The following is a 24,794-nucleotide window of genomic DNA, read 5'->3' on the forward strand; positions in this document are numbered from 1 at the left end:
TCCAAATCATGCCCTCTCACAACCGTGCCCCACCCCACAAGGCCAGACTATGCATGTCTCGTAAAATTGTTTTCACTGCACTCGGATGTTGGTACTATGTAACCAAAACTCTGTTCTAAGACTATTTGCCTAAAGGAACACAGTCCAGTCTTATTCCCTTACAAGTACATTTTCTTTTATCCATTATTCGTCTCTATTCTTAGAATAAAAATTGTGGACAAAGCAAGACTTAAGTATAAAAAAGTTGAATTTGTTGTCTCAAACCCCAATTCTCAGAATGAGGATTTGGAGTTTTCCCCCCCAAAAAACACATATTACATTTTGTGACTGTAGAACATGTGCAAGTAGTGGAGGTTACGGGAGTTTGGGGGAGAGTTGGCCATGCAATATGCTTGGAACATGCACACTTGTAGAATTCTGTGCTAATTCACAAACTTGTTGTCCCATCCGACCCTGAAAATGCATGTGCACATCTTTCTGGGAATCCTGGGGCGTGATTCCAAGGTGGAAAAAAGTGTGAAACACTAATGTTCCTTTGGTTTGTAGGGGGTGAAGGGCTTTCTTTATCTAGAAATATCTTCTATATTCTGAACGTAAGAAATAAATTACAAGTGCTAATGTACTTAAATCCAATACCTATCTCTCTGGATTTTCCACCCTACAGTATATACAAACATTTGAGAAACAATAAGCATGGAAATCTGCAATTTGTGCAGATTATCATGCTAAATGTTTTTTTAAACTCCTTTAGTGTCACAATTTGTCTGGCTTTTTTTGTGGAATGGTCCCACTAGCAAAAGTACCAAAGTCAAAAGCATGCATCAGCAGCAGAAAGCTAAAAGCCCTAGAGAAGCCCAAGTCTTATCAGCCCTCGTAAAGGAAAGCATCAAATAGTAAAGAGGAAGCAAGCTGTAAGGCACAACAGGAAGCATGTCAAAGTAAGAATAGGTCAACATTCAACATTCTTTTATAATAAGGACCAGGTTAGTAAAAACAATCAAATAGTGAGGCTATAAATACAAGATGTATATAGGTATTGGAAATTTTAACAACAGATTGCGCTCTTTGGAGCTATTTGTATATCAAAGAACAAGGCTTGTATCTTTTCCTTAAAGCATATTTAAATTCACACGCTTATTTTAATATAGAAACTTGTTTTATTAAATATAAGACCACTTTTTCCACCAGGGACATGTCCCCCACATAATAACATTCTATTCCAATTATGGACTACAGCCTGATAGATAATGTATTTCCTCCTCTTATAGAAGAGAAATGAACTATTATGACACAACAAGTTTTAGTTTAATTGGATAAGTGAAGCTGGGGGGAGGGGTAACAGTGGAGTATGTCATCATCAAGCTACAAGCATTTCACAAGTGTAAATGTGGAAAAATAGCTTTTCAGAAAATACAGAAGAAAACTTTGAAGATATCTTAAGATTATCTTTAGACTGAGAGAAATAGGTTCTTTGAACAACAGTGTTTACTACATAATTAGAGTGTATAGTCTGAATGAAAAATTGTGTCGCACAATAAGTTAGATTCAGCTATACTCTGATAGGTAGTGCAAATATAGACATACATTCTTTGGATTACTGTTTTAAACTCTATCCTCTGACATAAAATCTCTTTGCCAAGTACCAAAATATAATATTAACAAAGTATACATTTTTCTAGTAACAATATTTTGTAATAGAAGTTAAAATGAATAACTTGTCAGCACAGTGTTTAACGTACCAGAAATATTATTTTAACTTCAATAAACTTCATCTGTAGTTGATAACCTAGTACATTTATATTTAAATAGTAAATTTTGAAGGCTGAATTAGAAGCTTACATTTTAGTGTGATGAATATTACAATTTACATCACGAGATTACAAATTACAGCACTCCATTTACTAGAAGGCATTAAAATACATGATTGTTCTCATACAATACCTGACTGGTACAAACTACCAATCAAAACCAGTACATACATACACAATGCATAAACTTGCAGTGGGGACTCTCGAACAAAAAAGTATTTCTTTCTGGAGGGCCATGTGATAAAAACAAAGCCTGAAATGAAATCTACAGTAATGGTTTCTCTGAAAATCTATTCACTGCTATCTCATATTACTAGCTGCTTGTATGCGTTTACTTGTTGTGGCTGACAGTCCATTCCCACTGGTGCTGTTGGTTGTGTTAGTTGAAGAGCCATTTACTACATAGTCAACTTTGTTTTCCAGTTTCACAAGGCGTAGTAAAATATCATCCAGGAGAACAGCTATTGTTCTTTTCAAATCAGCTGCAATGAGGAAAAAAAGGTTATTTTAAACACTGAAAATAATCGTGGGCAAAATTACACTTTCAAAATAAAGAAGGATGTTATACAGTACAATGTAATATAAAGAAGTAAACGGTCAACTGTCTTGTGTTTAGAGCTGAAGCAAACCTTTAATGTTTTACTTTTGCTCTATATCTTTCTCAAACAGTTGCATTGTTCTGTTCTAACATGTATGGATTCACACAATACATACAACTTTATTTTGCTATGGAGAGCTTCAAAAGTTGTCAAGTCCTCTTGTACAGTAGAACACTTCACAACTAGAACAAGCATTTGCAATGCAATAGGTCTCGCATTATTTAAGTTTGAGCTATTATTATTGTAAATGGCAATGTTTTTTGCTTTATGCTATAGTTTTCTTATGTACATAAAAAGCTACATATAAAGTATTTGTTGTTAAAATTATTTATGCAGTATTTAAATTTGTTTGCATAAAAGATTACAAGAATATCTTAGCAAAAAAGTTAAACTTTTTAATGGTAATTGACTAAATGTCCATTTGTACATTTTAATTTCAAATAGGTAAGTGTAAACATCACAAATATATTGTGCAAACAGTGCAAAATATTTTAGCCATAAATATTTTTGTTTTACGAGGTAGTTTGTAAGAAAATGATTGTAAAAGGCAAACACTGTAATTAAAATGTAACATATAACAGTACAGTTATGGCTAGTAAACATACATTAGTAGTATAGTATAATTGTAAACAAGATGTAAATAAGACTACAGAAATTAGCATGAATTATCACTTTAATATCAACTTTACAAACATTTTGAAAACACGATCACAGCTGGTAATCATGCATTGGCTTGTTATTACAAGCATTTCATTTTAATAAATATTTCTGATTCCCAAAAACAAATATGACAGTCTCTCAAAATAATGGCTTTTCAGTTTTAGTTGTATCTTTGATCTCCATGTCATCAAGTACTCATGAATATTACTGCCCCATGGACAGAGTCTGGCTTTACATGTCTACATATCAACATCCAATTCCATGAACACCCATCGCATGCCAGGGATGACCATCACCGCTGGTGAAGAGAAGCACAATTGGGTCAAGAATGCCCACAATACGTTGTGGTCCCATTATACCAGGGATGGGCTCAATAATGCCAAAGATGCCAACATCATGCCAAGCATTGCTAGACTAAAAGTGGGAATAATTCTAACAGGGACACCACCAATAAATTAAGAAGGAACACCATTACGCTAAGGCAAGCATTACCGCCTTCGGGTAAAGTCCGCGCTATATAAAAATGCATAAATACATGAATAAAGAAATACCGCCTTCGGGTAAAGTCCGCGCTATATAAAAATGCATAAATACATAAATAAATAAATACCGCCTTCGGGTAAAGTCTGCGCTATATAAAAATGCATAATTAAATAAATAAATACATACCGCAAAACATCCTCGTTACTCTGCCGGCCTGCGACCAGGAAGTCAGGCAGGCCGGCGCGACACCCGGAAACAGGAAGTAGGAGGGCGGGAGCCTACCCCGCCTCCCACGGAAGAGCCGCGATTGGAGCCGTGTTGGGAGCAGGGAGCACCGGAGCAGGCAGGAGCCTACCCTGCGCCCCGGTGCCGAAGGAGGGAAGAAGAGTCCTGCTGCCGGGCCTTGCAGCTGAGGAGAGGAAGCCGGTGAGTGCGTTGCTGAGCGGCGGGCGGGCGGAGGGAGAGGAGCATGTAGGCGCGGGGGGGGGGCGGCCTGTGTATGTGTGTGTATGTGTGTGCGTGCGTGTGTGTATGTGTCTTGGAGTGCGTGTGTGTGACTGTGGGGGAGGGGGTGTGTGGGGGAGCGAGTGTCTGTCTGCGACGTGTGTGTGTGTGTGTGTGTGTGTCTGTGTCTGTGTGCATGCATGCATGCGCGGTAGGCTGGGAGGGCGGCGCATGCGCAGTAGGCTGGGAGGGCGGCGCAGGACGGAACGTGCGCGTTCGCGCAGCCAAATCCGACTGCTAAAAATCGTGCCAGTTTTGTGTCCCTCATTCCCCGGCATCAGCCGACTATAAGTCTCCGTCCCTGTTCCAGGGCGAGACCTAAAAAGGAAATGCCCATCTGCATGGTAGTTCCACACACCACCTCCTTGGTATTCAGTGACATTCCTGTTTGCACAGTAGAACGTGTGAACTCGAATTGTAATAGGCTATGAAGATAAAGTTTAGGCAGTATGCTTCCTTTTTAGAGCTTGGCCTTACAGTTCCTACTTCAGATGCCAAGACTTAATGAGAAGAACACTTTCTCTTGAAGTTCTCCCCTGCCAGGAGCTCTAGAATTTGCTGTGACAATTAGAAATTTGAAAAGTTCTTCTACACACTCTGCAGTCCTTCTCCCCGCTAATATGGTATGCCAAGACCTTAAGTATTGTTACCCCAACTGTATGTGAAACACTAATCAGCGGTCACTGACAGTTTTTTGGGGCATTCACTGTGCAAATTAGCCAGCTCATACCACAGCTAAACTTAGCCAATAATCTCAAAATAAGCAAAAGATATAGCAGTCCTTCATAAGCCGTTGACTTCTTTCTAGTCATCCATCCTCTCTTGTGCTCTGTGCACTATCCATTCGTGAGAACTCATTGCTTTCTCGCACACACTTTAAATTCTTCACATACTTTGATAAGAAAGGGTGAAAAGCCAATCCAAACAAACATGTTTTCTATTGCAACTGTCATACTTACCTCGTGTTCCTCATCTTTCAGTTGTCTAATAGCTTGCTGGAGGAACAAACTACTTAGTAAAGAATATGCTTTCTTATTTCCTGTAAGCCTCTGGCATGCCAAATGCCAATTCAGATACATTTAGCCACACACCACATGAGCACAAAAAAGTGTTGCTGAAGTTCCTTGGGGAAGAGAGGGCTAGAAGGTAAACTCTAGCTTGCATTGCTTTTCCAACTGGTAATGTAGTTAGTGCTTCCAAATTGAACTCTGTAATTTTCACGTTGTTTGAAAGCTCCCCCCCCCATTTTAGCTGCCTGTACCCAGCATCCGCTACTCCCTTACATTCCCATTACTTGCTTGCCTTGTCCTCAATCAACTCTGAGTTACTCCCTCTGTTCCTTGTGCACCTCACACATTTAAATACTAATAACATGAAAATAAGTTGAATACATAGCTACAACATAAAGCTTCACTAACAGATTTCTGTAAACACAAGCATTGCATCATTAGTACATAACTACATTAGCTTTTCCAATCAATATTATAATATATACTACAACAACGTGTCTGATATCCTAAATAGCTGTAAGTTTTTGTCAGAATAGAGTGTAATCTCATCTGGAATACCCACAGGGGCATATGCCTAAAGAATCTAGCAACCATCCAGGCATGAGTTCATTATGTTGATTTATTGCATTTTCAAAAAATTCATTTCCACAGTACGTTATTGATACTTATTTAGATAGGGGCGTTCAGGACGACTTACAGTATCCATTGCCAACAATCCTAGATCATTGGTTTCTTTGGCTCAGGTTTCTGTTAGTCCAATCTAAGAATTACAGATATCACTGAAGTTATTAATGGTAGTCCATTTCAACGAACATTTGAAATACAATGTACGGTATGTTATTTGTGTCTGTTGTGCCTTAGAATTTCAAACAAGGGTTTTTAGGTAAAACAAGTTCAAGGCAGCATGTCTTCATAGTTGAAAAGATGGCAGGGCTTCTTGCTCGAAAATCCGAATTTGTAGCTATGTGCAAGACTAAAATTCATGAACTGTGCATGAAATCAATTAACTAAACGTTAATTACTGAATTAACGCAGGCTTGCTCATATCAATGACTTCTCTAAAATGAAAGCTACACAGTGATTTCATCAACCAGGCAGATTCATCACTGGTGGTCTATTACAAATAGAAATTAAACAATCCTCTACACCGGTTCTCACAACATGATGAGATCACAACTGGAGATCAGAGTGGGTTTGACTCGCTTTAACCGCATCGATGCGGTGCATTTTCCCGTTGTGTGCTGGAAAATGCAAAAACAAATGTTCCATGACGAGCTGGGCTCGTCATCAGCGTAGCAGGAGGCTACCTCATGACGAGCCCAGCTCGTCATGAGCGTGGAAGGGGTTAAAGACATCCAAGTTAATTGTTAGTAACGGGCGAGAGGAATGGGGAAAACAGCCTTACACGATCCTCCAATTTAACACAACCCCAGTAAATAGTATGTCATTGCTGCCAAGTCTGTCTGACGGATAAGTGTATCAAATGAATTTATCATCATCCAGTGTCACAAATAGTAAGTTTAGTCTTTGATCAGCTGGATGACGATTTGCAAAACCACTCTACAGATATGAGGTGAACGCCTTACATAAATCCTCCCTGATCCAGAAGGAGTAGGGAGAAATGAGAGGTAATAAATATTTTACAGAAATTTGAACAAGTACATTTTATCCAGGTTAATAAGCAATAATAGCCTATAAGACAAGTACATGTAAAGCTATTTCCTTGGCTTCAATAGAAGGAAGTTCATCGCTGCCCCTAAACGGTTGGTGGCCAAACTTCCCTGCTGAAAATCCTCATGTACTATCATTAGTTGTCGTACTAAGAAATACAAAAATTCACAATGGAAGTCCTCAGTAAAGCAGTCAGTCCCTGTGGCTTTATCCCCAGCGAGTCCCTGTGGCCTTATCTCAAGCAAGTCTTTCAAGATACATGCTAATATTTACTCCAGGGTGGGTATACACAAATGTAACTCCATTTGCTGGGCTATCCAGCCCAGAGAGCTTTAGCTCTAATATTGTTTAATTTCCTCAAAATGCATATGCTAGCAGAGTGAGCTATTTTGTATTACTCCATGAAGAATAGGTTCAAATCTCGGTTCACTACATCATCATCCACATAGAACCCTCTGACAGAATATGATCCTCTATCTTGTCTGTCAACCCGGAAAACTCTTGAAGACCTCTCCTCATCACACTACCATCAACCCTGCAGCAAATTCTTTTTATTGCGCCATCTGCAGCTGGTCTAAAAGCATCCAAACTCTCAATTTCATGTGTCAACAGTTAACACAGAACAACTTTTAGATGGTTCCTACTTATTCTCCATTTCTTACAATTGTCTCTCAAGACTGTCTATGTCTTGATGCAAAGTAGTTAAAATGCCAGCCTCTTGAGATCCTCTAAATGATCACTCTAAAGATATGTCTACAAACAACCTAGCACTCTGGAGTTTTGCCCTGTATGGCAACTCAAATGGCAGCACTCAATGTGGAGTAATTTTAAAACCACCATATGATTGGTGTGACTGTTGAGTTGACAGATCTATACACTGCCACAGTAGCCAGAGCCTTGGCATTACATTAGTATATGCAGCTCATATGTATATACCTTGCAATATGAGCAGATTGTCTCCTTCTGACGATGCATTGTGGACAGAAGGGAATACATTTTTTAGAAGGATTTGCTGCGGATTTCCAGAAAGTAGCATTTTGTGACTTTCTTAGTTTCTGGCTTACATTCTGTGAATTTTATCATGTATGCTGCTTTTGAATTGGAGGAGTATGCCATATTTTATGATGCTCAGGTCTTTGAATGTCGAACATGCAGATACTCACTTTGCATGTAACTGGTTTAGTGATACAATTTGCACACTTCAAAGTTTACCATGGAGCCAATCGAAAATGTTTTCTAACAAGACCGTCATTCAGAGCATATACACAACCTGGTGGATTTTTACATTTGTATGGGCCTTCATTTAGTTCCAGGTGTACTGTAAGACACTCTTATCAGATGTATTAGGCCTAAGGCAATGCCTGGGTATTTAAGGGTAATGGCCCTAAGACATTCCTTGTACCTGGAGGACGTGACCGTCTTTAAGGGATCTGATGTTAGTGCAAGGTTGCAAGGTGTTCGTCCCTCAAGCAACCACTCGGTGACTCTCCCGCCCCCCACCCCCTCACGGAACAGCAGGTAAGTAGTAACCCAGCACTTTCAAAAACTATAGATCCGTTCAACAAGGCCAGTTTTGCCTCCGTGAAGCCCTGCTTCAGACCATCCAGCCTTACGAAGTGAAACACAGTCCAGACATGTACTGCCCAATCATCTGAGGGTAACAATGACACAGATATCACATCAACTGACCCGGGTACCAACAAATTCCAGTGGGCTCCATCCACCAAGCCCAAAAGGACATTGTACTGTACTAGAACAAGACTATGTGAAGAAGGGTGTACTACTGGAAGGTGTAATGAGAAAGGATATTTTGTACACAAGATCTCTGGAATGTTCATGATCTTCACAATTAGAAAACTACATACAGAAAAGTTTATGAAATGTTTACGTGGTTTTGGGGGGGGGGGGGACTGTAAGGAATAAAAAAGAAATCACAAGACAGTTGTGAATGCAATGTTCCTGCCCCAATATTGAAGGTAAAGTGACAGCAACTTCACAGATGGATTCTGGTATGGTGCATGCCTGGTCAAAATACTATAAGGACACCAAGACATGTACTGACAGATTCTCAAGGGCAAGCTATGATACCTACAAGACCAGTTGGAATCCATGGCTAGCGAGGGGAAGGACAAGCTATCAGGTGAGGGGTGGCCGACTAGGTCCAGAGCAGGGTATGCCTTTTTTAGGAAATATCAACTGTGTCATATCAGCAAAAATATGCAGGGGCCTGCTTTTAAATATCAATCTTAACATCTTTCTTAGATTGTTTTCCCTTCCTAGTCTTGCATAAGCACTGGCCTATGTATAAACCGGCCGTCCAGCTGCTTTTCAAACTCCAAATCAAGAAGTAACAGAGTGTTGCAGCAGCAGGACTAGTCCAAGGATTCAGTCCTGAAGTCTTTGGGTTTCAGCTCCAACACATGCCTCATCTGGCTTGCGTCTATGCTCACCTTGTTTGCATTTCTTTGATAGTTATTATTCTTGAGATACCTCCATGACCAAGTGGAGTGCAAAGCACATATAATTGGGATCTAAATAAAAAATAATCTCAGAAACATAAGGTAATGGTCTCCAAGGTATAATACTAACTGTGATGGGAAACCTATTAGTCTGTACTTAACTCTTCTTAAGTTTTGTTATGTAGGATCACTTTTACATCACAAGAGGCTCAGAGACAGGGACATGGTGTGTATATAGTAGAATGAATGAAACATATAGTAAAGATCATTCAAAATAAAAAATAACAAGCATTGGCATAGCCAATAGGTCTCGCCTTTGGGACCGTATAAGTGTTTAGCCATGCAACAGTTGATGTTGTTGCACAAAGGATATTGTGCTGGATAACTAAATACTTATAAGGTCAAAAAGGCGAGACCTATTGGCTATGCAAATGATTGTTACTACTTTCCATTGCTTTTTTCAAAGGGAAGGCAATGTCATGTCCAATACAACTCAAATTATGCTGAATTTCAAAGTATGGAATAATCACAAGCTGTGTGGCTTGATTCAATCGCGCACTGTTCACCTGGTGTTGAAAACACCTAATGCAAGTAATCAAAAATGAATAACACAATTTATCTATTCATACTATTTTCAGTCATCATTTTCAAATTCAAACAATGATTTTACATGAAAATATACATGTTCTTTGTAATTTCCAAAACATAACAATGCAATTTCTTGATCATTGATGCATAAATCACAATACAATTGATTAAGAACTGATAAGCATAATCTTTGAAAATGCCCAATGCATTTCGGAACCTAACTGGTTCCTTCTTCAGTGGCTGATCTGCAAAATGAAATATTAGGTATAATATGTTAATGCCCATGGTACTCAAACACCTAAAATGTGTACATGTACTTTGGTACTGTGTGTAATATTGTCCTACCTTGTTAAAGTTGTGTTCGAAGAATAGAAAACCTGGAATCTACAATAACCAGAAACACCATAAATGACACCTACCATCATATCACTAAGACGGAAATAATGTGAATATTAGAAAACCACAAAATCATTGGAAGCTTACCGATAGGTTCGCAACCTAGTGTCCTATTGGCCTGTCAATACAAAAACATGCCAAAGTTTAAAAACACTGTAGCTACGTGAAACCAATATTCACCAGACTATAACTGTATAAATCCATTATACACCAGACATGCTGGTATTGTAAATGTCATACCGGAGTTGCTACGGCACAATGTTATGCTGTGAACAGAAAAAATCTGGTAAAAGTATTAGAACCCGACCACACGGGGATCCATCACATCACGCTCTGAAGAAACGCTGTGGTGACCATACCTTATCTCCTCTGGTGTACTGAATCACCTAGAGGAAAATACCAAAAACATATAAGTCAACTAACGTTGGCCCGGAACCTACGGGGATAGTAACTGGATGTTATGCGCTGTGAACAATTATCCAAGCGAATTTCTTACCTCTATCTTGGATCTAATCCGGCGTATACACACGACGAGTGGACAGAACCTCTGTTTCCGTGCTAAACCCCGCGACGCCAAATTACGTGGTCGGATGGTGTAGAAAACATAAACGACAGACTAACGAAGATGCCTGTAACCGAACCATGAAGGACTCCGGCTGCCATATATAAATGGAGTTACTGCTGAATGTGCGCCGATACCATGTGAAATACACTGAGCGGTACTACTGTAACCCAGAACCGGTTATCCAAATCACAAATAAATGAATAAATGAACGCAAATGTAATAAAAACACGTTCAATCTGCGCGCTCCACAACCTATATGCTGAACAATCCGTACAGTCCATTCTAGTAGCTAATGATTTTTGCCAATCAGTGATATAAAAAGCTGTGATATGGTCTATCCTTACTTGTACTTGATTCCCATCATAGTGGTCTATGTATGCAGTGAGATATAGAAAAATGGTAGTATGTAGCTGATAATGGAGTAACATCTGATGATCAGATAATACATGTCTCATCTGTGTAATACTGAACTCATGTTCGTACTCCTCATAATCACTATGATTTCTACATATAACATGACAGATCAAACCTCTCATTAAGACCCATTGGGGTCATGGTGTTCAGAGTATTAATCCAATATGCCTCTCGTTGTAGGAGTATTTTATGATTATCAACTCCTGATCTCAGTATCACTTTTTCTATGATTAGAAAGCGTAATTGGGAAATAGAGTGTTTCTCTTAAAACCAATGGGTTGCTAACGGTGAGGTCATGTTTTGTATGCGGATCCGGCTCTTGGGCTCCGTGATTCTTATTTTCAATTTGCGTTCTGTCTTGCCGACATACATTTTGCCGCACGGGCATTTAATGCTGTAGACAACGTTTTGTGAATTACAGTCACTAGTGTGTCTTAAGGTAATTGAATAACCTGTTGTCGGATGTGTGAATGTATTTCCAAGTATGACATTATTACAATGGGTACAGTTTTGGCATTTTACGGTTCCTTTAAAAGATTGGTCTGAAAGTCGTGTATTGGTCTGTTTTAGTAATTGACGTAAATTCTTTCCTCTAGTGTAGGCATATATAGGAGGGTCCTTATAAATGTTATGAAAGTCTGGTTCCTTGGAAAGAAGTTCCCATCTAGTATTGATAATTCGTTTGATGGCATTGGATTGAGTTGTAAATCTGGATACAAAGACCATTTTACTCGATGTTTGCCAGAGTTTAGGTCTTAATAGGCCACGTCGATTAATTAGAGCCACTCTAGTCATGCTGGATTGCAATGTATCCTGAGGGTACCCTCTGTCATTGTATTTTTGAAGATTTTCATCCATTTTAATTTGACATGTTTGTGAGTCAGAGCAGATTCTCTTGATTCGTATCAGTTGAAAAAATGCTAAGTTATTGATTAAACTTCTTGGGTGGAAACTGGTGTATTCTAATGCATTATAGCGATCAGTTGATTTGGTGTATAGTTCAGTTTGCAATCTTCTCCCGGTCAGTGTTTTGATAACTGTCACATCCAAGAACTCTATCGATTTATCATCAATCTTATGGGTAAATTGTATTCTAGGGTCCACCAAGTTCAAATGTTGTATCATGTTCTCTAATGCCTCTATTGTATCCATCCAAATCAAAAAGATGATATCAATGAAACGACAATATAATCTGATATTAGTCCACCATGCTTCATAATTCATCAGATGTTGTGACTCAAACTCAAACCTCGGAATTGCAGCATATATTAATTAATCGCCTAATAGTAGCTTGACTCTATTATTGACATATATGGTTTCATAACCATTATTGTTGCACTTTCCGATCAGGCAGGTTCACTCATTTATTAACTGCCTTATAGTAGCATGACTCCCTTATTGATGTGCACTTTTCGAACAGACAGGTTCACTTGTGACCACCTCCACCAGGGATTCAGCGAACACGAATCCTCGGGTCTTTCGTAGTTCCAAACCAGCACTGTTGCCTTGACAATCACCCAAGCCCCCGCTTCTTGGCCTTATTCGGCACCCGTAACATTTGGCTCACACGCGTTACTTAGGCAACCAACATGTGACGAGCACGCAACTCCGCCTTTTCCGGAAGCCGTCTCCTTACTTATACTTACACGAGACACTACGGCTCTGTAGCAGGGCAGCGGAGGACCGATTTAGGTTAATGGGCATTCCACCACGAGAGAACTGTGAGTAAAACAGCTTTGCTTTACAGGGTCAGAGGCCATCACGGTATCTGGTTTCTACCGCCAACCGTAGCGGTTCCATATTCTTATCGCTCTCGATAACGTTTGTTTTTCACAGAATATGTCTCAGTAGTGGGGACACCACCTTCCGCCCTCGATGATAAAAGACACTCAATCAGGAGTAAGCCATACATTTCCAAAAAATTTAATGTTTGTATGTCTTTTACGTTTTATGTCAGTAAGTCCTTGTGTGTCCACAGTATTTTTACAGATAATCTATGCACTTTCAAACAAATTCTCGCGACCACAATAGCGGATAAGCGAGAATGTGATACCACATCACCACTAAGACAGTAATACGTACGCAAGTGTATAAAAGTAGTGAATGTCCCAGAACACGCTGCCAATGAGCGCGCACCTCTTGATAAGTATGAGTGATTTGGCTCCACAACTAGCCCCGAGCGGGCTCTATTACACGTGATAATTTCACTGAAAAACCTCCACAACGTTCCTAATGAGAGTGGCATGAAGCATGAAGAGATACATGACATGACACTGCACATCGTAACAGGCATGTAACATAGTTCACGTCTGATTGATGTCGGTTTTTCTTCTTCCTTCCCACAGGTCTTTTTTTTATTTTTTCTGACTCAGACATTGTAGCTAGAGTCTTTTTACCATTTAGCTGATTTTTTGCTAAAATTTGGTCACAAGGAACTAGGATTGGGTGTGCCTTTTAGGGGGCACATACCATCCAGCTCCCTGTTATAACGGTCCTGATGAAAACCTGGTACATCCCAACTAAGGTTGAAACATGTAGACCAGCACACACATAGAGATACTTTTGGTCCTAATTTACCCTCACGGTATCTCGTCTCACCTTTTTAATATTGTCCAGTTACTTGTAAATAAAATTTATCGTCCCACTAAGTTAAACCAGGACAATTTTTAACACTTTTTTCTGCACCCACACTAACAACCTGCTCCACTGTACTTCAGGTGTTGTAGCACACCCTGGTGACGCTAGGCCACCAGCGTGGAACCCGATGATGAAGCATGTCACCACTAGGCTGGTGAGTGAGGGGTTTTTAACAAAAGGATGAATTCTTTCCTTTTGCCCATTCTCCACCACATTAGGAAACTCTGTTTTGGTTTTCCAATGATGGTCCTCCTCGATTTGTTTATTTAGCCTTTCCACAGGGGAACAGGAGTACTTTCCGTTCACCAGCGGTGAACACGATCCCTTGCTCTCCCTTTTGTTAGTATATGTGACTCAAACTGGGCCATGAGAATGTTTGCATATGCGGGTGCCCCGGAAAAACCCATGGATGTACCTGTTAATTGGGCATAATAGTGCTTATTCCATGTGAAATAACTGTTCTGAAGGCAAAATGTAAGAATTTGGAGTGACAAGATTTTGTTGGTGGAGAGGTCTTCATGCTGTAATAATGCCCATTCAACTGATTCCAATCCTGCGTTGTGTGGTATGGAGGTGTAAAGAGCCACCACATCTATGGTGCAAAGTAGCCATGTGTCTTTCATGTCCTGCTCTACTTCTTCCAGTTTTAAGAAAAAAACAGTAGTATCCTCAATGTATGAGCGCCATCGTTGAACAAATTGTTGAAGAAAATGATCTAAATAACGTCCAAGGGGGTCAAATATTGACCCACACCCTGAGACGATTGGCCTGAACGGTGGGTCTGTAAGACTCTTGTGGATCTTCGGGATCATGTATAGACTGGGACACCGTGGATAGGTGGTTGTAAGATACGCTTGTGTTGGATTATCGATCCACTCCAGGTCCACTGCATTCTGTAGAATTTAATCCAATAGTCTCTGTAATTCAATTGTGGGTTCTGAATCCAATAGTAGATATGTGTTCTCATCCTTGAGATGTTCATCCACTTTATTGGTGTAAAAACGAGTGTTCCCCTTATCAGCCGGTTGTATCGTCAATTCAGTGTTATTTGCAATTGCCTGTATGGTGCGCCGATCAGATTTTGTGAGGTTATATCATTTGACCTTCTTCAAATCCAAAGATTTGATATCCTTTTTAATCATGATTTCGAAAGTATCAAGCATTTTATGGGATACTGGTGGTTGATAGGTACTCTAGGGTTTAAACCGTCCATCCGTTGCGGATTCTGTCTGTTGTGCATGATCAACCACATTAGTGAAGAAGTGACGTAGACGCAAGGTTGTCATAATCCGATATAGAGCTACTTCCAGTTCAATTTTATTTGGTGTATTGGTGGGCACAAATGAAAGACCTTTGTTAAGAACTCTAAGCTGTTAGGTTGAAAGTTGTTTGGATGATATATTGATAAATAGACCAATGTTTTCCCGCTCCGTAGAGACTTGCCTGCCTTTTCCTCGCCTTGTCCGACGTGCCTGCCTCTGGCTCCTATCTGTTGTGATGGTGGTAGTCCTTGATCTTGTACCTGGGACAAAAAAGACATTGTGCTTGTCGTTGGTATTGCTTCAATGGATGCTGGTATTGAACCAGTTATATTAGATCCCGAGGTTCCTGATTGCACTGGTGCTATACTTATAGAGGTGTCTTTATCGGTTACCAAACTTTCTTCAGAAGACTGCGTCATGGTTTCTTTGTTCGAATCTAGGTCGGGCATAGATTTCGGCCCACATGAAACTTCGTTAAGTTTATAGTCAATCGTTTTGATTCAATCCTTAAAGATTTATTTGCGAGGTGTTTGCTTCCATTCTGGTTTCAAGTTCAGTCTTAAGAGTATGTATCTCATCTTCTAATTCCCGAATTGTTTTCGATAATTCCTCTATAATTAGTAGGATGAGATCCAAGGAGCATTTATTAAGAATGCTATACCACTTATCCATGAATTTAGCATTTAAATGAAAACGAAACATGGGTTTGATCGATAATCGTAATCCCCTAGGAATCCTTTTGGCTTTATGATATTGCACCAAAGTTGAGGCATGCATCTTCTGGTTCAATTGTCGTCGGGTTAAATATTCTAATTGTTTGAGTTGCTGGGATATTGAGCCTCCATGGGCATCCATAGAACGTACTTCCTGTATGAGTGAATACATTTCGTTAGCTTGATCTGTTGTATATGCCAATGTGTTGGCTCTGTTATCTGTAATACTGGTTATAGAATCAAACATCATTTTGTGGGTTGGGTGCTACCCCAAGGGTTTGACAAGGTCTATATGAGAAAATATTTAGTTATGGGGTGCACTCCTAATGATCAATTTAAATCCTAATAAACTTTATCCATAGGTGCTGTGACTGACAAGGGCTGTCACTTCTTGTGAACTCAAAACAAGGAATTATCACAAGCTGCGTGGCTTGACTCAATCGCGCACTGTTCACCTGGTGTTGAAAACACCTAATGCAAGTAATCAAAAATGAATAACACAATTTATCTATTCATACTCTTGTATTTTCAGTCATCATTTTCAAATTCAAACAATGATTTTACAAGAAAATAAACACGTTCTTTGTAATTTCCAAAACATAACAATGCAATGCAATTTCTTGATCATTGATGCATAAATCGCAATACAATTGATTAAGATCGGATAAGAATTTCAAAGTATGCCATTGTGTTTCGCTGTCTGAGGACATTTTTGTACAGTTTGTAGTCTTCCTGCTTTACTTGCACTTAAGACTTACTTAGCCTCAGATGACTCCATAACTACCCTTATTTTCTTTTTTTTTTTACTACTGAAGTGTTTAGAGGCAGTAGGAAAGTGGCATATAGCACTTCCTGCAAGGTAGGAATGAATGAATAAATCAGATTAGTATACTTTTGCAAAAGTGTGATGGCAAATAATATGATCTCAAACATTTCAGGATGTATTTGAAATTTTGATCACTTCGACATCTTTACACATCATACCCACAAGTGGTTTAAACCTCCCAATCGAAGCCATGCAAGGTATATAATATGCTTGTAAAGAAAACGCTATTCTCCTTGCTGCAATAAAAGAGATAAAACTAAGAGCACAATTTTGTTTAATTATGTGGGTATATTTTATTGCATGCATGAATAAAAGTACGGAGAAAAAAAACCCATCGCCGGGGCTTAGTTGAATAAAGACGCCATTTTTTGTGTGCCTCAAAGTTTTAAAGAGGCAAAACCTGGAATATTATTCACCACAGATACTACCTGCTCAGCGAAGTAGATGACCCCCAACCTCAGTCCTAGACCGGACAGCAGATCGGTGTCTTTTGGTTGCTGCAACTATGAACCCACCACAGAAGGGGAGCAGAGAGCATGCGCGCTCGCAATGCGCCCACACATTTAGGTCTCACCCGTGAAAGACTAGGCTAGAGTTCGGCAAAAGCCAACCAAGCTGAGCCACGTGAGAAGAAAAACAAAAGTGAAATATTGTTAGAATTACACAGTGAGGGATGCAGAAAGAAGAGTGATTTTGCATCAAAGGCTGAGCCCTTATATGAATCAAATTGGGAATTTAGCCAGAACACGCAGGGCCTCTCACCTGTTAATTTGTCTGTATGTTTAAAGGGCATGTGGGTTGAATATTAAATAATAACCACACATTTGCATGTGATGCCTTGAAAGCTAAAAGGAAGGGGTGTGTGTCACTGTGCCCCGCTTTGAGAGGCGGGGTGCATGTCTAGGAGACATGATTTCTCAGAGGGGGCTGACTGCCGAGAAACTGAAGGGCTCCTAGAAAGAACTCTTCAAAGCAAACCGATGCATTCAGCAACACACTGCATGAGGGCCCGGCAGATCCAGTCTTTGTCTCCTCTTAGCAGAGGCAAGTGACATCTTGAACTCCTCAAGAAGATTAAATAGTAAAGCCCAGTCGGAAGTATGGAAAACAATCAGTCTCTGCGTGGTAACAGGGACCAGACATACACAGCGTTTCCCTTGCGGGAGCGACCAGGGACACTATTTGTTTGCAAGATAATTACAAACAGATGTCGCCAAAGCTCGCTCCCGCAAGGGAAACGCCAAACGTGCATGCGTTGCAATACAAAGCAATGCAAAACATGCACGTTTTTGCCCAAAAAGCTGATAGATTCCAAAAGGTTCCCTCCTATGCAGCGCATGCGAGACCTAAAAATATTCTGTATTTTAAATATTATCAATACAATAAATATTACTGAACACATCAATCATACAAATGATTGATAAACAAATTGATTGCTGAATAGGTCTGGGGATTACTGCCAGCCTTTTGGCTTTGCAAACAGTTATTTAGCTATCTGATTTGCTAATGGGGGTCTCTTACTGTTGTGCCTGCACCTAGTTTTTGGCCCTGTCTGAATCCGATTTTATTTTTTATCTCCCACCTACAATTGTCTTCGCTGCATGTCAGGGCCATAATAAATTAACAGAGGCTGGAGTGTGCTCACCCCATGTCCTTTGAAGTATGCTGTGGTACTGAGTATTTGGCAAGGTTAAGTAATACTTTGGGGTTTTTTGGTCTTTCAATGTTTTTTGTGTCTTTGGAGAAGCTGCTGCATTGATCTTGGAGACATGCTGTATTCAGGTGTGGGCTGTAAGCTCCGCCTACTCTTTGCCCATCTAATTGGCTCCTGTCACAGTCCTTTGTAAAGGTTGATCTTTGATTTGTTAATAGGCTTATTAGTACCTCCCGCTCTTCTTTTGTTACCTCCCATCAGGACACCCCCCTTTTACCTGTGTTGTTACTCAGTAGCTTTCAATTACAGCCTCAGAGCACTCTTGTGTTAATGAATGCAGGACACGCTCTCCAGCAAAGTATTTTATTTAACTAGCGCGGCCGGCACAAATAATAGCGCTGCTCTTTACTTCTGTTCCTTGGGATCGCTGAACGCAGCTGCATGCCTTTTATAAAGAGCATTTGCAATGCAATAGGTCTCTCGCATTTACACGAGTTTAAGCTATTGACATTGTAAATTACAATGCCTTTTATTTATGTTTTAAAAACAAAACAAAAACTAAAGGTAATAGCTCAAACTTGCGTAAATACGAGACCTATTTAAGTGCAAATGCTTGTTTAGGTAAAAGTGCCTGCCTTTCACCACAACAGAATCAAGTCTTTTTTTATTTTTTTTAATGTTTTATTGAGCAGAGCATATGGTTCATAATACATTAGATACTTGAAAAAAAAGCAATTAAAAACAGCTAAACATCTTCTCAATTTAAGCAGCAGAAAAGTTCAGATTTTCATAGCAGCAATAAGAGAAAACCAGTTTCCTGATACGCCTGTAGTGGATGATCAAAAAAGTGCAAATGCAACCAAACCTAAATACATACAACGTATAAAATTCAAAGTGAAAAATGTAATTTTTTTTAACAACTAATTCTATAGTTATTCACAAAACTAGACTTACATTCATTGACCATATAAAGTGCAAGCGTGCAAAGTGCAAGTTTATAAAAAGCTAAATCAGTCCTTCATGAAACAAAGTGCAAAATGCCATTTATCTTTAGAAAAAGTAGCCAAAAAAATATATATATTTCCTACTACATTTAAAGTGCAACCGGACTAAAGTGGTAGTGCTCTATTATTGACCAATTCCTTCATAGCTGCTAACAAGCACATGGCCTAAATAAAACTCATACCCATTAGGAATACAATTTGATAACCAATTCAAATATATCCTAATAAAAAGTTGCTACATTAGTTTGCAACTTCCAGTATTATAATACCCCTTTAATCTTATCAAAATCATTAAAAACGTCCAATTTCTTTCATTTTTTTAGTGGCTCCTACCCTCCCTGCATAGGCTCTCTCAAATTTGCGGGTCCTTTTCATTTTGGTAAACCATTTCAAATGGGAGGGGCCTCCCTGGATTTCCAATTTTGTAAAATTGGAGAGCGAGCTACCGAGCTCGCAATACATATAAAAGCTAGTTTGGGCTCAGATTGAATTATATCCCCTCTACAGAATCCAAATAAGGCAACTTCGGCCTCAAACAGAATTTATTTTCCGATTGCTTGCTCTATATCTGAAAAAACTGTCTCCCAGAAAATCCTTAAACCTGGACATGAAAATAAGTGTGGTGCCACCCGCCTTCCCCTTCTGTTTGGCATCGGAAACACCTATTTTCTACTCCCGGGAATCTTTTGCTTATAATAGCTGGCGTTAAATAAGCGAGCCATCGTGATAGAAAAGCCATCCAAGTCTCAAGTGACGTGCCTGGCTCCAACTCTACCTGCGCCACTCATGCATAAGAAAACAGCAAATTAATTAAATAACCAAGCGCGGCCACTAAATTGAAAGTTGACCGCGCTGCAAATAAAAAAAAAAAAATAGTGCTCTAAGCCATGATAAAGCAGACTGTGTAGCATCACCAGTAAAAGGTCTAGTCCTTATGGGCATTAATAAATGGAGACAAGGCGGTACCAAGTAGGGACTAAAAAGCCTATTTACCATTCAGAAACCAGCATTTAAGAAGGACAATGACACAAAGCCAAGAAAAAATATGGGCGGAGAGTGGACGAGGCTTCCACAGCATACCCTACTACAGCATGCCTCGAACAGCGCATGTTCTAGGTTCGACCTAAAAATGTATTTACTTTTTTTTTACAATGCCATCACCCGTGCCTTAGCTTTAAACAGCTTAAGCTAAAACGAGGGTGCAGCAATACCTTCAAATAACAAGAAAAGGAGTTGTCCTAGCTGTCATTCAGATGCTCTTAAAGCAATTTAACAGACTAAAGACCATAAATTCAATTAGGATGGACTTCAAGCATATATTTGCTAAATCATTCTTTTATCCTTAATCCACATTATTTCATGGGTCAGATAAGTACGGAATAGCATCTGAATGTGGTGGCTGGGACAACTCCTTTTTCTTGCTAAAAAGTAAATAAATAGAAAAAAAAGTAAGGCTGCCATTTCTTTTTGTTTGCTTACATTCGTTACAAACGCAGCACTCTTGCTTCAGCTGTAAACATCATAGGCTAAAGCGAGGGTGCCGCGATTGCTCAAAAAGTAAAGAAATAGAAAAATATTTGTTTCCATTTCTTTACTTCAGTCAGTCAAATACACTTTATTCGATTTGTTAAAAATCATAAAAGGCATAAAATCACATACATGGTTAAAATAGTATATTTTAAGCATTTAACCATTCTTTACTTTTTAAGCAAACAGGGCACCAGCGCTTTAGCTTACGATGTTTACAGCTAAAGCACGAGTGCCACACAGGTGTTGGAATTGCGAGAGTTTAGGTATTGGCATTGTAAATGACAATGCCTTTTATTTATGTGTTTTGAAAACCCGCAAGAGGTATGCACCGCTTGTAGGTTTTCAAAACACATAAGGAAAAGGCATACAATGCCAATACCTCAAAGTCTCACAGATGCGAGACCTATTGCATTGCAAATGCTTGATTTATTGTTGCACACATCTCACAGTTGCACACACCCACAGACTGCTTTAGAACCATGCTTCTGCCTTCTACATAGGACAGTGTTTGAGAAGGAAGGTTTTAGACAGTCCGAGATGGCATCTCAGTGGAGGACTGCTGGCAAGGCCCTAACTTGAGTTATGGAGGACAGCTTGGAGGCATGATCAGAAACTGAGACAGCGTCTGAGGGAGAAAAAAATGAAGAAGAATTCAAGAAGCTTCCATCACAGAAATGTAAGAAAAATGTGGAATTTTAGACACAGTTTGATGTTTTGTAGGGCACAGTGGGTAAGAAAAACCTTTGGGATCCAAGCAAGACACCACCCTGGAACCCCCTGAAATCTACTTTTCAAAAATGTCTGTGGTTGATAGGTTTCCATGGGTGGTGGCTGAGCATGGTCGTAATACCGTATCTACCTATCGCTGATCTCTCCATGTAGCGCTTTAGGGCATTCTGTGTTGTGGTCTCTTGGTTCACTCACACAAGTGGGGTACCGTTGTTAGCAGCAGACACGTGCAAACTCAGGGTGATATTAAAGCTGTGGCTCCCCACAGATTCCAGAACTTTCAGACACAGCATGTGAGGAAAATTTGTGTTTTCAGCCAGACTTTAAAGGTTTGAAAAGACTTCTGGGTAAAATTACTCAGTAAGAGTCACAGAAGTCATGCCACCCTGGATTATCCCGGGTGTCTAGTGTTCAGAAATGTCTGGTTTTGGTAGGTGTTCCTGGGTGGCGGCTGAACTAGAGCCCAAAATCAAAAGCTACCCATGTTGTAAAAATAGAGTAGAATCTGCTGGATAAAATATGAAGCCTCCTGGTCATGTTTTGGGGTCTTTTGGGTCGCAGGTGCTAGGTACATTTTTCATATTTTTTATTTCAACAGTTACCTTCTTTGGGAATACTTTGAGGGACCTACACAAATGAATAGGCTCTTAATTCCAATCTTTTTAAAAATAAACATAAGGGACTGCGCTTCCGCAATTTTGATCTGCTTTAGTAGCTGACTGCATCTTAATCAGCAAATTCAAATACATGAATGTGGTTTCAAAATGGATTAATTTACTACATGCTGTATCATATATTGTATTTTAAAAGCATAATTCATGCTGTTCAAAATGCAAGCACAATGTTCAAAAGGTTTAATTAACTATAAATAAACTACATGTTTACTGTCTACAGCGTGTCTACATAAGCTTGATAATCGTTTAAAAGGTGTTTTGCACAGAATTGTACAAGTATGATCTATTAACTCTAAAGTACCTGCAGAAAAGCCACTGGAGGCTAATTGAAAACAGCTTTGGGATCATTACAGCTTAAAGAATAACTCTGGACATTCTTAACTCTAATTTGTGTTCTCCAATATCATCTTATATTTTTCACTTCATTGCAAAGGATGTAGTTTGTAAAAATAAGACTTAACATTTGTCCATTTTATTTTTTTATAATGGTTTTAATTAACTGTACAAGTAGACTATTTACATTACAAAAAAAGACAGTGACCGTAAAAGAGCAAGTGACTAAATGACATGGGTTACATGGTGAAGGTGTTCTTCCCAGAAATTACTATAGATGATAATGTCATCTAAGTAAGCAGCGGCGTACTGTTGATGAGGCTGCAGGATCTTATTCATAAGTCGTTTGAAAGTTGCCGGCGCACCATGTAACACCTTGAAGTGATACAATCCTTGGGGCATGCAAAAAGCGGTCTTCTCCTGATCTTTATGTTTTAATGGTACCTGCCAACATCCTTTGCATAAATCAAGTGTGCTGACAAACTGCGCTTTCCCGAGCCTTTCAACCAGCTCATCGACCCTAGGAAGGGGATAGGCATCAAACTACGATATTTTATTTACCTCTCTAAAGCCTACACAGAACCGGATGGACCCGTCCAGTTTAGGTACTAATACGATTGGTGAACACCATTCGCTTTTGGAGGGTTCAATAATCTCCATTTGTAACATTTTAAGAATTTCCTGGTTGATGGCCTCTCTTCTGGCTTCAGGTATATGGTAGGGCTTTAACCGTACCGTTTTCCCTAGGATCGTGTGTATCTCGTGTTCTACTAAGGTTGTTCTACCCGGTGTTAGGGATAATACTTCTTGGAGCGGGGCTAAGGTTCTTCTTAAGTCATGTCTTAATGATTCTAATAAGTTGATGTGAAAGATATTGATGTGAAAGATTTCAGTGGTGCTATCAGTGGCGGCTGGTGACATTTGAAAGTGGTGTGGCGCAAAAATGATTGTCGTACTGCACTGCGGCGAGCGAGCCCGACTAGCAACAGAAAAAGAAGTGTGTTTTCAGTAGCAGAAACCGTTTACCCTCACAACAGTTCACCAACCTTTGGGGAATCCATAATGTATGTTTAAATACTCATAAATCCACAAAGAGTTAATCCAATAGCAAGTACAGTAAATACGTATTTTCCACTTTCAAAAGAATATTCGAACTCGACCAGTTAAAAAGTGAGAGGGTTTGTTGTTTGCGTTAGGACTCCATATTCAACCTTGAGTGCGGGGACAGTCTCTGTCACAAAAACAGGAAAACACAAAAGTGATCCAGAATGCATGGCGGGCATTTAACAAGTTTACACAGGCAAAACCTTTAATAAATCAGCCCAGCGAAAGCACAGACACAAGATGATCACTCACAGACAGCACCACCGCAGCAGAGTGAGGTATTCATTCACAGGAAGAATAGGACCTCCCATCACTCTGACAGTATCAGCAAGATGGATAAAGACCTCGCAGCACGCTTCCTGTATCCTCAACTGGCACTGCCTAAGCACTTTTTCACTAGCACTTTTTCACGTAGGCATTATGACAGTTGATACTGATGAGGTGATTCCAAAATAAGGTAATCTGCTTACAGCGCATCATATAATTAACAATTTAAAAAGAAACAGGTAACCTTCACTCCCACAAACTACTTCGCAAATGTACACTGTGTTACAGATTGCATATAACTAAGATGATGATGCCGGTGTATATATTTACAGACATATACTGTTTCCCATAGAAAGCTTGGATCAGCATCCTTTAAAAAACAAAGCTCAGGTGTGGCCAAATGTCTAGCAAACAACCCACATTTTCCATACACATAGACACGTATCCAAATAAAACCCGGATGCTTCATATTTCTATGTGGTGCCTTTTGCTTGCATACACTCTGGTGTGATTGCATGTTGAGTTTCTGTGCATGAACTATCATTTTCCCTTATGTATTCCATGTGCACTTCCTTTAAGATCACGCTAGTCATCGTTTTCTATTTATTTCAAAGATACTCAATTCTTTATGCAGTTTGTTAATTTGCACAATCGGAAGGCAGGCATCGTTTTAGTTGGGAACTGAACGAGCACCTGCATAAAACTAAAACTGACCCAAAAATGTCACAGGTTCCTCGTGATCACAATACTTTAAGGACGGGACGTAGCAACCAACTTCTAAAACGTATTTTGACAGAATATTGCATGTGCACAGTTTTCTGGAATATGTATTAAGTATTATGTAAACGTCACAAAGCTGAAGCGTTGTTCTGCAGGGCAATGCTGGTAAAATGCTGCTTGCATT

General features: G+C 39.5%; 1 protein-coding gene across 2 annotated transcripts in view; it reads right to left on the reverse strand.

Moving 5' to 3' along the window:
* Nucleotides 1–1,137: 1,137 nt before the first annotated feature.
* Nucleotides 1,138–24,794, reverse strand: part of CCDC126 (coiled-coil domain containing 126) — a 55,308-nt gene continuing 31,651 nt past the window's right edge. For both annotated transcript variants that reach the window (XM_078663555.1, XM_078663556.1), the window contains exon 3: nucleotides 1,138–2,290. In XM_078663555.1, the coding sequence (XP_078519681.1) occupies nucleotides 2,109–2,290 (182 nt within the window). In that variant the 3' untranslated portion in view covers nucleotides 1,138–2,108. The remainder of the gene's footprint in view (nucleotides 2,291–24,794) is intronic.

This window comes from Lissotriton helveticus, chromosome 10 (assembly GCF_964261635.1).
Source record: "Lissotriton helveticus chromosome 10, aLisHel1.1, whole genome shotgun sequence".
NCBI classification, from domain to species: domain Eukaryota; kingdom Metazoa; phylum Chordata; class Amphibia; order Caudata; family Salamandridae; genus Lissotriton; species Lissotriton helveticus.